The sequence below is a fragment of the Gymnoscopelus microlampas genome, assembly GCF_963454915.1.
Source record: "Gymnoscopelus microlampas genome assembly, chromosome: 24".
Lineage (NCBI taxonomy): Eukaryota > Metazoa > Chordata > Actinopteri > Myctophiformes > Myctophidae > Gymnoscopelus > Gymnoscopelus microlampas.
This window is the reverse complement of record NC_139961.1, coordinates 1847241-1860318: the sequence shown is the minus strand read 5'-3', so window position 1 is coordinate 1860318 and position 13078 is coordinate 1847241. Positions and strand designations below refer to the sequence as shown.

General features: G+C 41.3%; 1 protein-coding gene across 1 annotated transcript; it reads right to left on the bottom strand.

Moving 5' to 3' along the window:
• Positions 1 to 216: 216 nt before the first annotated feature.
• On the bottom strand, positions 217 to 6807 carry cd59a (CD59 molecule (CD59 blood group) a). The gene is made up of 5 exons (XM_084051692.1): positions 6696 to 6807; positions 6175 to 6257; positions 3758 to 3859; positions 2958 to 3031; positions 217 to 1520 (listed from the first exon to the last, which is right to left on the bottom strand). The coding sequence occupies exons 2-5, from the start codon at positions 6227 to 6229 to the stop codon at positions 1398 to 1400; spliced, it is 354 nt and encodes a 117-aa protein (XP_083907818.1). The 5' UTR covers positions 6230 to 6257; positions 6696 to 6807; the 3' UTR covers positions 217 to 1397.
• Between the last annotated feature and the right edge of the window lie 6271 nt (positions 6808 to 13078).

The following is a 13078-nucleotide window of genomic DNA, read 5'->3' as shown; positions in this document are numbered from 1 at the left end:
ATGATTTAGAATACATTTTTAAGAATCACCTCAGGTCTTAATAGGTTAAAGTAAAGGACAGTACTTGGAGAGAGAGAGAGAGAGACGAGGAAGAGATGCAGTTCCACCTGTATGCATTCCGGTTTCACATCCACAAGGAAACACATACTCACAAAACATATTTATTTACATGTATATCTTTAATAAAGATTTGGAATGTTTTTGAATTACTGATGAATTAAACATGGACAAGTTTCAGCCAGGCACCTTAAAGCTGTAGTTTACACCTTTAGGCTGTAGTTCACACCTTTAGGCTGTAGTTTATTTAGTGTGTTTTTGAGTTTAGAGTTGTTAGTGTATAGTACGCGGCACGCCTGCACCCTCTGCTGTGTGCAGTCAAGCCCCCAGAACCCCAGTGGGTTGCATTGAAGCGCATATGGACATGCTGGCCATTCATGGGTACTGCAGCTTAAAACGGCCCGGGGCCCACTGACTGACTGTACATGAACGAGCCAAAACGCTTTCGACCAATGGGGGCTCGACTCACGAGCTTGCGCACGGGGGCTGTGCACCGAGGTGACGCAAAACGCGTCGCAGAAGCACCAAATAGGCCCCGCCCATCACATTTCTCAACCCGGAAGAAGGGGTGATTATGGCCCATTATGCGCTGTGTGAGCAACTCAATGCTACCCAAACCAGTGAAAATACCCCAGGGGTCTTCAACGTTTTCAGGCCAAGGACCCCCTAGCTGAGAAAGAGATGACGCAGGGACCCCCTCTATATTGTATACAATAGTGTTTCAGATTAAAGTTTTTTTTTTTTACTTAGTCTGCTCTTTTTTCCCTCTACACCTATAGCCTCTTTGTAGATCTGCTATTTTCGGCTAATGTTCCCCTCAGAAAAGGAATTCTAGGGCTCAAGCGGTTCATGTAAAAAAAAAAAAAAAAATCCTATCACAGAAAGATTTGGCGGACCCCCTGTAGTAACTCTGAGGACCCCCTAGGGGTCCCGGACCCCCTGTTGAAGACCCCTGAAATACCCGATCTACAAGATCACAACGCGTCGCATGATCGACGCGTTTCATTTTATTAATGAAAATCTTTTGGAAAAAAATAAAAATATGTATTTTTTATTTTTCGAAAATATTTCGAAATAATAATTGCAAAAAATGAAAAAAAAAAAAAAAAAATGAAAAAAAAAAAAAAAAAAAAGTACAACTCATAAAAATGGGTCCGCGACCCAAAAAATGGGTCCCCAGCCACAGTTTGGGCAACACTGGTGTAATGGTCCTGTTGTTCTGAGTGTGTAATGTTTCTATTGTTTATGTGTATAATGTGTGTGTTTGTTTTTATATCGGATTTAGTGTGTGTGTGTTATTTGTATTTAGTGCATGTGTGTGTGTGTGTGCGCACGTTTCTTCACTGTGTCCACCAATAGACGATGCCCACGGAGGCCAGTAGACCAATCAGAGAGCTGGTGGCCGAGGAGGGGGCGGAGTTACACAGGTCAGAGTTGCAGCACTTGAAGGTAAAACTGGAGACCTGAAAATGATGTAAAAAAAATATAAATAAAGGATCAAATATAATATAAAAAGTATACTTTAATATAATATAAAAAGTATACTTTAATATAATATAAAAAGTATACTTTAAATAATATTCAAGTATTATACATGGCCGTCCTTTTGGGATATGGGAACAATATCGCCAGGAAACACAAGGCCATCCCTTTGGGATATGGGAACAATGTTGCTAGGTAACACAAGGCCATCCCTTTGGGATATGGGAACAATGTTGCTAGGTAACACAAGGCCATCCCTTTGGGATATGGGAACAATGTTGCTTGGTAACACTAGGCCATCCCTTTGGGATATGGGAACAATGTTGCTAGGTAACACTAGGCCATCCCTTTGGGATATGGGAACAATGTTGCTTGGTAACACTAGGCCATCCCTTTGGGATATGGGAACAATGTTGCTAGGTAACACATGCATTAATGGGAACGACATAAAGATCATCAATGTTTTTTTTAACATTAGCTTAAAGTTATTGTTAAATAACCAGCCATAGGCTCTGAGACCAGCAGCCGTATAGAAAAGAAAATGGGCCTCTTTCTTACTTGCTCCGTTCCATTTCGTGTAGCACAGTGGTTCTTACAACCTTTTTTTTTCATTTCAAGGACCCCCATAACTCTGAGAGTTACAAAGTGAAAAAAAAAAAAAAAGAGAGTTTGGAGCGACAAAAATAGTCGAATTACAGTAGCTTTACGCACTAGGCTCCATTTTAGCTGTGGGAGGGGTCTTTAGTGGGAGGGGTCTGCAGTGGGAGGGGTCGGCAGAATGGAGAACAGGGGCTTCTATGGAAAAAGTCAACTGCATCAGGTATGTTGGTGAGTGATTATAGGCAGATACAACCCACATGTGTTTTGGTCTGGATCTCTCCTTTAACCTGGAACTGTGTCATTTTTAGATTTGAGCTAAAAAGCATTATTTTACACTTTGGGCTATTCAAAAATAGCAGATCTACAAGCTCTTAGCGCGGCACCGAGTGCCGCGCTACGAGCTTGTAGATCTGCTATTTTTGAAAAATCGTGAAAATGTGTGCAAATCTTTGAATATATATTGTTGTAAAGCGAACATTTTTAACTCAAATCTTTGCTTCTGGGGGGTCCCTGGAACAAAATATTTTAATGGGGGTCCGCGGCCAAATACATATCGTTTTGGGGGTCCTTGATATGAAAAAGATTGAACACCACTGATATGGAAACATACGTTATTCAGAATACTGTTGAGATTTAGGAGACGTGTAGAATCGGCTTCAGGTCTCAATGGGTTAAAGGACTTAGGACAGAATAGAACAGGACAGAATAGAACAGGACAGAATAGAACAGGACAGAATAGAACAGGACAGAATAGAACAGGACAGAATAGAACAGGACAGAATAGAACAGGGCAGAATAGAACAGAACGCTAGACTTACGTGAGGAAACATCTGAGAGAGTCGACTGTACTCACAGTCTGAATATTTCAGACACTGACGGAACGTCTGACCACCTGGACAGACAAACAAACAAACAAACAAACAAACAAACAAACAGACATATTTATTATCTAATAAAAACTATTTAAATATCTCTTCTATCTTTCGTTTAATAAACGTCAAACTAATAATTGATATTATACAGTTTATATTTTGGTCTGAGGGTGGCGCTAGAGGGAAGGTCAAGGGGTTGGTTACAACTAACAGTTTTAAATGGTTAATTTTGGCCACTCTGATAAAGAGTGAGACAGGCGTCTCACCTCTCTGATACACAGTGAGACAGGTGTCTTACCTCTCTGATACACAGTGAGACAGGCGTCTCACCTCTCTGATACAGAGTGAGACAGGCGTCTCACCTCTCTGATACACAGTGAGACAGGTGTCTTACCTCTCTGATACACAGTGAGACAGGTGTCTTACCTCTCTGATACACAGTGAGACAGGTGTCTTACCTCTCTGATACAGAGTGAGACAGGCGTCTCACCTCTCTGGTAAAGAGTGAGACAGGTGTCTTACCTCTCTGATACACAGTGAGACAGGCGTCTCACCTCTCTGATACACAGTGAGACAGGTGTCTTACCTCTCTGATACACAGTGAGACAGGTGTCTTACCTCTCTGATACACAGTGAGACAGGCGTCTTACCTCTCTGGTAAAGAGTGAGACAGGCGTCTCACCTCTCTGATACAGAGTGAGACAGGCGTCTTACCTCTCTGGTAAAGAGTGAGACAGGCGTCTTACCTCTCTGGTAAAGAGTGAGACAGGCGTCGTCATAGCTACACTCTCGTTGTTTGGTACAGCTGCCGGTGTAATCCTTACAGCTGAAACAACGGATAGCTGAGCCTGTAAAACACACACACACACACACAATATGAATACACACTACTACATGTATCTTTCTCTCTCTCACACACACACACACACACACACACACACACACACACACACACACACACACACACACACACACACACACACACACACACACACACACACACACACACACACACACACACACACACACACACACACAGTAAGGAACCGGTATGGTTAAAATCCTAAAGGACCCTAAACCCTATCGTTCTGTGATGTGTCATCTGTGCCATGTTGGATCAGAACCCTAGTCCCTACCAGACCCTAGTCCACACATGGGCAACATACGGCCCGGGGGCCGGACCCGGCCCTTTGACCATCTCAATCCGGCCCTCCAAGTCATATGCCATATGTTAATGGTTTTGAGACAAATTAATTTAACTCCAATTCATGATAATTAATTGCCATTTGAGTACATACCTGCATTCCTCCATCCTTATGTACTCAAATGTTTTATGTTTATAATGTAACAGTCTGCCGTGAGTCCATATATAATGAATGCAATGTGAATGCAATGTGTTTTATCAGTGACCTATAGAGCGTGCCAACGCGTCGTCACCACGGGGGGCGTTGGCATTGGGCGTGGCATTGGGCAATGTTAAGTCAACCTGGTTTTTAGATGTCCGCAGCTACCAAAAAACACTTGTTGACGCCCCTTTCGGGAATTTTGGCACGCTCTATAGAGTGGTGCATATCAGATAAGATAAGATACAGCATTGACGTGGATTGTTTCATGTGATCTATTCATTGTAATCTCGTACAGAGTACACCAGAGTGATACAAAAAGATAAAGAAAGATCAACATTTTGTAACTGAAAATTCTTGTTGTGAAAGCAAGGACCTTATTCTAAAGTAGTCTGGCATGTCTACCAATTTCATCCAGTTTTAACATCATTCAGCACCATGTGTTTCAAGTTTCAATTCATGTGTTTCAAGGTACAATGTGTGGCCCTTCACTCATTTTATCGAAGTCAGTATGGCCCTCTGGAAATAAATGCTGCCCACCCCTGCCCTAGTCCCTACCAGACCCTAGTCCCTACCAGACCCTAGTCCCTACCAGACCCGCTCCAGTGACTTCCTGACGCTCAAGGTTCCATTTGCTCACACAGAGCTAGCCCTTTAAGACCTGAGAACGCATCTGTGTGTCATTTATAGATTTCTTTGGGCTATTAAAAAATAGCAGATCTACAAGCTCATAGTGCCGCACTATGAGCTTGTAGATCTGCTATTTTTTTTTAAAAATCGTGAAAAATGTGTGCAAATCTTTGGATATATGTATTTTTAAAGACAACATTTCTAACTCAAATCTTGTCTTCTGGGGGATTCTACAAATGTCTTCTAAATCCTAACAGTTTTTGGAAAAAACATATTTGCTATAATATCAGTGGTCCTCAAAAATGATATGGCCATGGACCCCCCATCTCAAAATATTTTGTTCCAGGGACCCCCAGAAGTTGTAAGAGAGTCAAAAATGTTCGCTTTAAAAAAATATATATATTCAAAGATTTGCACACATTTTCAAGATTTTTCAAAAAATAGCAGATCTACAAGCTCATAGCGCGGCACTCGGTGCCGCGCTATGAGCTTGTAGATCTGCTATTTTTGAATATCCCAAAGGAATCTTAAAATGACACACACAGATGCGTTCCCAGGTCTTAAAGAGCTAGGCAAGGCAGCATTCTTGGGTCCTTTTAGGGCAATGGTTTCCAACACCTTTGTTCCAGACTGTAAGTTTTGATTCATTTCCGGCCTATCTGTCTTAGTTATTTGAATACGTTTCTCTGTCCTCTAAATCATATATTTAATATTGATGTATGTCACATAACTACATTGAAAATGAGGGCTTGCCCCTCAACTGAACTCCGGGTTGAAATAAAGGTTATGATGATTCATAAAGCATGTTTAAAAACCACCAAAGTGCTGCAAGCAGCATGAACATTATAGCACACAAAAACATCACTTTAAAAACACAAAAAGCATCAAATACAGAGCATAGGAATCCAGAGAGGACAAATAGCTGAGGTTAAAACAACGTGGGAGTTTAACAAAGCTCATGAGTTTAACAAAGCTCATGAGTTTAACAAAGCTTCATTTCTCCATGAAGACAGGAGGTTTTAAAAAGGCCAGAGAAAACAGTTTTGAGTCTGAGATGATTCTGATTCTACCACTAATAGTAGTAATAGTAGTAGTAATAGTGAATGGTATTAAAGTGTATTGATAAACCAAACGTACCCAGTAGTAATAATAGTGAATGGTAGTAAAGTGTATTGATAAAACAAACGTACCCAGTCCCATCAGAGCACAGAAGAACAGTAAGCAGAACCCCAGGGAGCACTTCATTTTCACCTCAGCACGACACAGGAGCACACTGGAGACCATACACATCATGATAGAGATATGAGAGATAATATGGAACAACATATTTTGAGATGGGGGTCCACGGCCAAATGCATATAATTTTGGGGGTCCTTGATATGGAAAGGTTGGAGCACCACCGATATAGCAACATACTGCTAGGATTTAGAAACACATTTTAGATTTATTTAAATCGTGAAAATCTGTGAAAATCTTTGAATATATGGTTTTCAAAGTGAACATTTTTAACTCAAATCTTTGCTTCTGGAGGATTCTACAAAAATGTCTTTGTAGATTTGAGTTTAAAAAAAAATATCAAAAAAACATATTCAAAGATTTGCTGTTCTACAAGCTTGTAGATCTGCTATTTTTGAATAATGCATTTTAAAGTGAAATATCCCTTTAAACGCATAGCGTTGCTGATGAACCCAACAGAGAGAGAGTTACTCACCCAGGAGACAGAGAGACCAGAGCGCTGATGTGAACTCTACTGCTGTGAGACTGGACACTGCTGACCGCCCAGCCACTGACCCTGATGCTCTCTCTGTGTGTGTGTGTGTGTGTGTGTGTGTGTGTGACACAAAGAGATGTCTTTGATAATTCAAGTGATTCTGGGTCAGCTGTTAGGATTTCAGTTTTCTCAAGAGTTGAAGGAAGTTAATTAACTCGTTCACTGCCAGAATAAATTAAACAAATAAATCATCCACTGCCGGCGATTTTTAGATGTTCTTACCTTTTCAAAATAGCATGTCTCGACAAAAATATTGTACACACATACAGTACGTTAACAAGGAAGTGTTAAATAGCTGATCTGACAGTTGAAGGTGATTATTATTATTTTTTTTACTGCTGTTAAAACTCTATATGAATGAAACATCTGGATGATTTGATGTGATTTGATCATGGATCCCTGTCTTCCTGGGCTGAACATAAGTTAATAAAGTTCAGCCCAATTTACTGATTTTCTTCTTCCAAAAAATGTAAAAAGAAAAAGAAAAAAGGGAGTACATAAAGTACTTAGTTACTTTGTTAAGTGTTCCTGGAACACAAAAACACAATTGCAAATGCAAAAACAAAAGGTCAGGATGCAACACACAATACATAACAAAGCTACTAACATGAGGAAAAAATAAATACATACAGTAAATGTTGCGATAATGAGACATTTTAAATCATATATATATATATATATATATATAGACAAATTTGAGATTTTTTACGTTGATGATGCCAAAACCTTTGCAATTTTAGTGAAGCAAACTTCTGAATAGTCCTTTTACTCGTCTACCTGTTGTAAAATTGTTATTGGAAATTTGACTCGTAGCTGTGTGTGTCCTGTTGAGATATTGGGTTTTGTTGGCCATTCTACACAAAGTAATAGGAATTTGTCATCATCATAACCCTCTTACGGTTCACTCATTGATGCAAAAATAGGGGAGAAACGTTTGGAACATTTAGAAAGGAGCCAGAACAGGTACAGAACCAAAAAGTGGCCAGTTTTGGATGTGATTGTTTTGGATGTTTTTTGAAATATCCAGTGTGAAGCTATGGGCCCAGAATACCAAACAGATCCCCTGGACACAAACATACAAAGTACACTTAGCTCTATGCATATGTGATGAGAGATTAGACGGGACAACTTTGACTTTTGTGTCATCAATAATAATGCTGACTTCCCAGCATTATTATTTTATTTTTTCTGTTAACAGCTGGTCCAAGTTGGAAGGCTGACCCTGTTTCCCGTCAGAAGACTGTTCCTCCTGCTGTTCCTGACGCAGATGCTGTTGATGTGTATTTTATTAGCACAAAGCAATATGTTCAGCAAAACTCATCAAATTATTGGCTTAGGAATGAGACAAAAAAAACAATAAATCCTAGTCTTTTGAATAACACGCCATTTAGTTTGTGTCCTATTTTAGTCATGTGAAACTGTTTAGTCTTAGTCTAGTCTTAGTCGACTAAATATCAACATCTTTTAGTCTTAGTCAACAAAATGAACACAGGTTGGGGGTTGAAATGAAAAGGTTTGATAAAGACCTGGGTTACACATCAGGGCTCCAGATGTGAAGCTCAGCGTATGGTGGTGATGGTGATGTGACCCTGTGACTGGTGTCACCAACACATGAGATGAGAGGAGAGAGAGAGAGAGAGAGAGAGAGAGAGAGAGAGAGAGAGAGAGAGAGAGAGAGAGAGAGAGAGGACAGCTCTCTGATAAGAAGGGTTGTCCCAGACTCTGGTACTTTTTATCTCTGTACTGTAAGCAGAGCTTGTGGCAGACATTTTTGTCAAAATTCTATTTTTGCCACGGACATACAAAATGAGCGGGCAATAATATGACCAGAAGAGATTGCCCTGAACAGGTCATTCAGGGCAAAAGGAAGCTTATGGGTCCATTTGGTTCCATTTGTACACTCTCAGTCATGGGGCGACCTTCAAATAAAACGTTTGAGAACCAAACGGACTCAAGTGTTGTGTCATAGTGAATCAGTGTCATAGATATTCTGAAGAGAACCTGGAGACTTGACATTCAGTAATTGGGTCTTATGATCAAAATAAGAACATAAGAACATTATAATAAACATTTGCCACGGACACATGTGTGGGTCTACAGCACCCGTTTCAGACGCTGTCAATTCACTGAATGAGACATTATCACCTTTAATCACACTATTGATTGGTCTGAGTAGGTGAGATAAAGGTGTTTTGTATAAAGTATAGTTTTGGATACATATTGATGACCCCCTGACTGACTGTAAGTATGTTTTGATGCCAATACCTTATTTTGCACATTTTCCCCTCCTGTACAATATAGTGATCACAGGCCTGTTCACTTGTACTTAACTCAGGACAACTTGTACTTAACTCAGGAGTACTGGGCGGTGATGGTTCTTCTTCTTCTCTCCATCACTGGTTAAATGTCCGGGACCTCAGGCCACCCAGATGTGAACGTCATGGCATGGTGCTGCTGGTGACCGCGGCTGAACCCGGGGGGGGGGGGGGGGGGGTGTCACCCGTCAGATGAGACCAGAGGACACCAGAAGAGGAGGAGAGGAGAGGAGGAGAGGAGAGACAAAGAGCTTCTGTCCCGTCAACAAAGAGCTCAGCGCTCACAGAACAAAACAACCACCCCACGTCACACACCCTGCTCTGTCACTGGGTGTCCCTGAGCAACCCCACCCACCCCCCCACCCAACAATGACCTGTCTGTCTGTCTGTCTGTCTGTCTGTAGGTCTGTCTGTCTGTCTGTCTGTCTGTCTGTCTGCATCATGAGGCATTATGAAGCCTTATAGGATTCATAATCATAAATTGCACAGGGCAAATAACTGAAATATGAAAAGAAATTATTGACATTTAAAAAAAATGTATGCAGGTAATAAAAATGCAGAAATAGCATAGAAAATCTACAAGCTTACTACGCGTCACAAAGTGACGATGATAACAATGTTCAATGTTCAATAAAAGGTATTAAAACACTTTTTTTTTTTTTTTAATACATTTTTATCCCACGATTTTGTAACCCCTATTTTTTACACCCAGTGCCAATTGTCTATGTAATCCTGGGCACTACCTTCCCTCTGCCAACCTAGGGAGGCCAGGGCCGAGCTCATGCCTCCTTCAATGCATGAGAGCCAACTGACCTTCTTGTCACCGCGTGGAAGGAACACGTTATTCCAACCAGTTCCTTTCCCCTCCATCGGGCGCCCCGGCTGACCAGGGGGAGGCAGTATAGTGACCAGGATTACTACATGTTTTTGTGAGGGTACCTACCCTAGGAGACACGGGGAGAACATGCAAACTCCACACAGAGTAGGCCCTTTGGCCAACCCCACCTAGGGTGTGGGCACTGATGACGCGGAGGAGAGAACACACCACCAGCGCCCACAGCGTCCCCTGCGGGAATCGAACTATGAATTAAAACACTTTTAAACTTGACTTTCCAACAGACGGAAGCCCAGTGAATAGCGGGGGTGGAAAAAGTACTCAAATGTGTCATTTAAGTACAAGTATCAATACTGCAACATAGACATACTCTGTTACAAGTAAAAGTCCGGAATTCAGACTCGAGTAAAAGTACAAAGGTTTTGGTATCAAAATGTACTTAAAGTACCAAAAGTATAAAGAACTCTTTATGCAGGTCTCCTTTCACACATTTTTAAATGTATATATATATATATTTGAAAATAGCAGATCTACAAGCTCACAACGCGTCGCATCGCGACGCATTGTGAGCTTGTTGATCTGCTATTTTCAAATGGCCGAAATGCATATAGGGCTGAAGTGGTTATTGTATGTTTTGTAATAATAATCTAAATCTGCAAAGTAACTAAAGTTTTCAAATGATGTAAAAGTATAATATTTGCCTCTGAGATGTAGCAGAGTAGAAGTAAAATGACAGAAATTTGGAAATAGTCCAGTAAAGTAAAAAAAATACCTCAAAATGGTACTTGAGTAAATGTACTTAGTTACACGGAGACAGAAGCCCAGTGAATAGTTCTGGTTTATTTTTTTTTGCCCAAAACAAATCCAACCAATCACACATCAGATATGAACACAAACACACTGTGTATAAAGACCAATCAGAACAAAGCGTGGAAAGAGGAAGTGATGCCCCGATTGGTTCATTTAAAGACAGGAAACAGCAAGTGATCAGGCGCTTCATTAAAGACGCCTTACCTTCTATAAACAAAAGAAAATCAGACCGTCTCCAATATGTAAATTATTCATTTATATAATCATCAACTTATTATACTGCCTGCCTGCCTGTCTGTCTGTCTGTCTGTCCTTTAGAGCATTGGTTCTCAAAGTAGGGTCCGGGGACCCCCAGGGGTCCTTGAGGGAGTTCCAGGGGGTCCCCAGCTAAATGATGGATAGTTAAGAACCAAATGGACCCTAACGGGTCTGTAACTCTGAGAGTGTATAAATGGAACCCATTTGTACACTCTCAGAGTTCAATTAAAGGAGCTACACCATGAATTTAAAAAATAATAATAATATTTAATATCATATTGTTTATGTCCCTCAAACGTTTTTCAAAAGGTTTGAGCCTAAATCAAGCCTCAGATATACTCATTCCAACTAACTTCTCTCTGGCTTATAAAGCACTTTCACCTGCAATACCACATTGTCCTGTTTGGCACGGGGCGCTATTGAGACAGTCTGTTTTAGAGATCCCACTGTCTGTCTGTCTGTCTGTCTGTCTGTGTCCTACAGACAGAGTGGTGAGACAGAAGTGAGGACTGTGTGTCTTTCTGAACTGTCCACAGCCCTCCTCTAAGACACAGCGCGAGCGGACACAAATGGTACCTTATGATAATGAGCATTATTAGTGAGGACCAGTTACATGAACGTTACGTAGGCTTAAAATGGGTGAAGTGCGCCTTTAATTCTGTCTATGCTCATAGCGAGGCACCCGGTGCTGCGCTAATGAGCTTGTAGATCTGCTATTTTTGAAAAGCCAAATAGATCTAAAAAATGACACAGATCCGTTTCCGGTCTTCACACATTCGGCGCCCGAGTTTTATTTAAAAAGTGTCGTTGAGCGGCAGAGATCTCACCGTTTGTAACGCTGCGCTGTTCAGAGCTGCAGACCCCACGGCGAGCACACGCACGTAAACAATGCATGAGAGCACGCCCATGGATGGTCCTGGCTAACGCCTGGAACAATAACATCTCTCACGCGAGTCACCGTTGCGATGGGATCGCGCATCGAAAATGACTCGTTTTCCCCCACTGTAAAAAGTTAAGGAGATGCTGAGGTTTTTTATCAAGGAGATAGAATGGGAGCGGACGAGAGCCAGGCACGGTGATCCATCTGTCCCTTCCTTCTCAGAGTCACCGTGGGTCATTCCAGAGCTGCGCTAGCCCCCCCCCCCCCCCTTGTGGAAAAAAACGAAAAGATTGATTTCACGGAGAATCCCGGTTTTGGCACCCAATGTGTTAATGGATTAATTAACTCTTAAATAACTCTGTCTAAGTGACGTTTCAATGGGCGTAAATGTTAACATGAAACAAAGAGAAACGCTTTGCACACTGTTGAGCTCCAGTTCAGCAAAAACCTTCATTTTGTTTTACACCCGAGTCCAAACTGTGATGTTTGGAGCTTTGCCATCTTCATCAGAGTCTGATGAAGATGGCATCTTCATCAGAGTCTGATGAAGATCTCTGATGAAGATGCCATCTTCATCAGAGTCTGATGAAGATGCCATCTTCATCAGAGTCTGATGAAGATCTCTGATGAAGATGCCATCTTCATCAGAGTCTGATGAAGATGGCATCTTCATCAGAGAGTCTGATGAAGATGCCATCTTCATCAGAGTCTGATGAAGATCTCTGATGAAGATGCCATCTTCATCAGAGTCTGATGAAGATGCCATCTTCATCAGAGTCTGATGAAGATCTCTGATGAAGATGCCATCTTCATCAGAGTCTGATGAAGATGGCATCTTCATCAGAGTCTGATGAAGATGCCATCTTCATCAGAGTCTGATGAAGATTTCTGATGAAGATGCCATCTTCATCAGACTCTGATGAAGATGCCATCTTCATCAGACTCTGATGAAGATGGCAAAGCTCCAAACATCACGGTTACACTCAGTGTGCAATAAAAAACACAAAAATAAAGAATTGGGGCCAAACAGTGTACGAGTTTCTTTTTGTTTGACTTTTGACTGTTTTGTTTTGTTCGCTCAGCACCTTCCCGACTTGGGGTTTGGATGATCTTCCTCCTCGTTATGTAAACGTAACAAAACGTGTTCATAAAACCAGGTCAGTAGCAGATTCTTACAAAAGGACAGAGTGAACCGACAGAAGGAACGCATATCACTGCAGTCGGG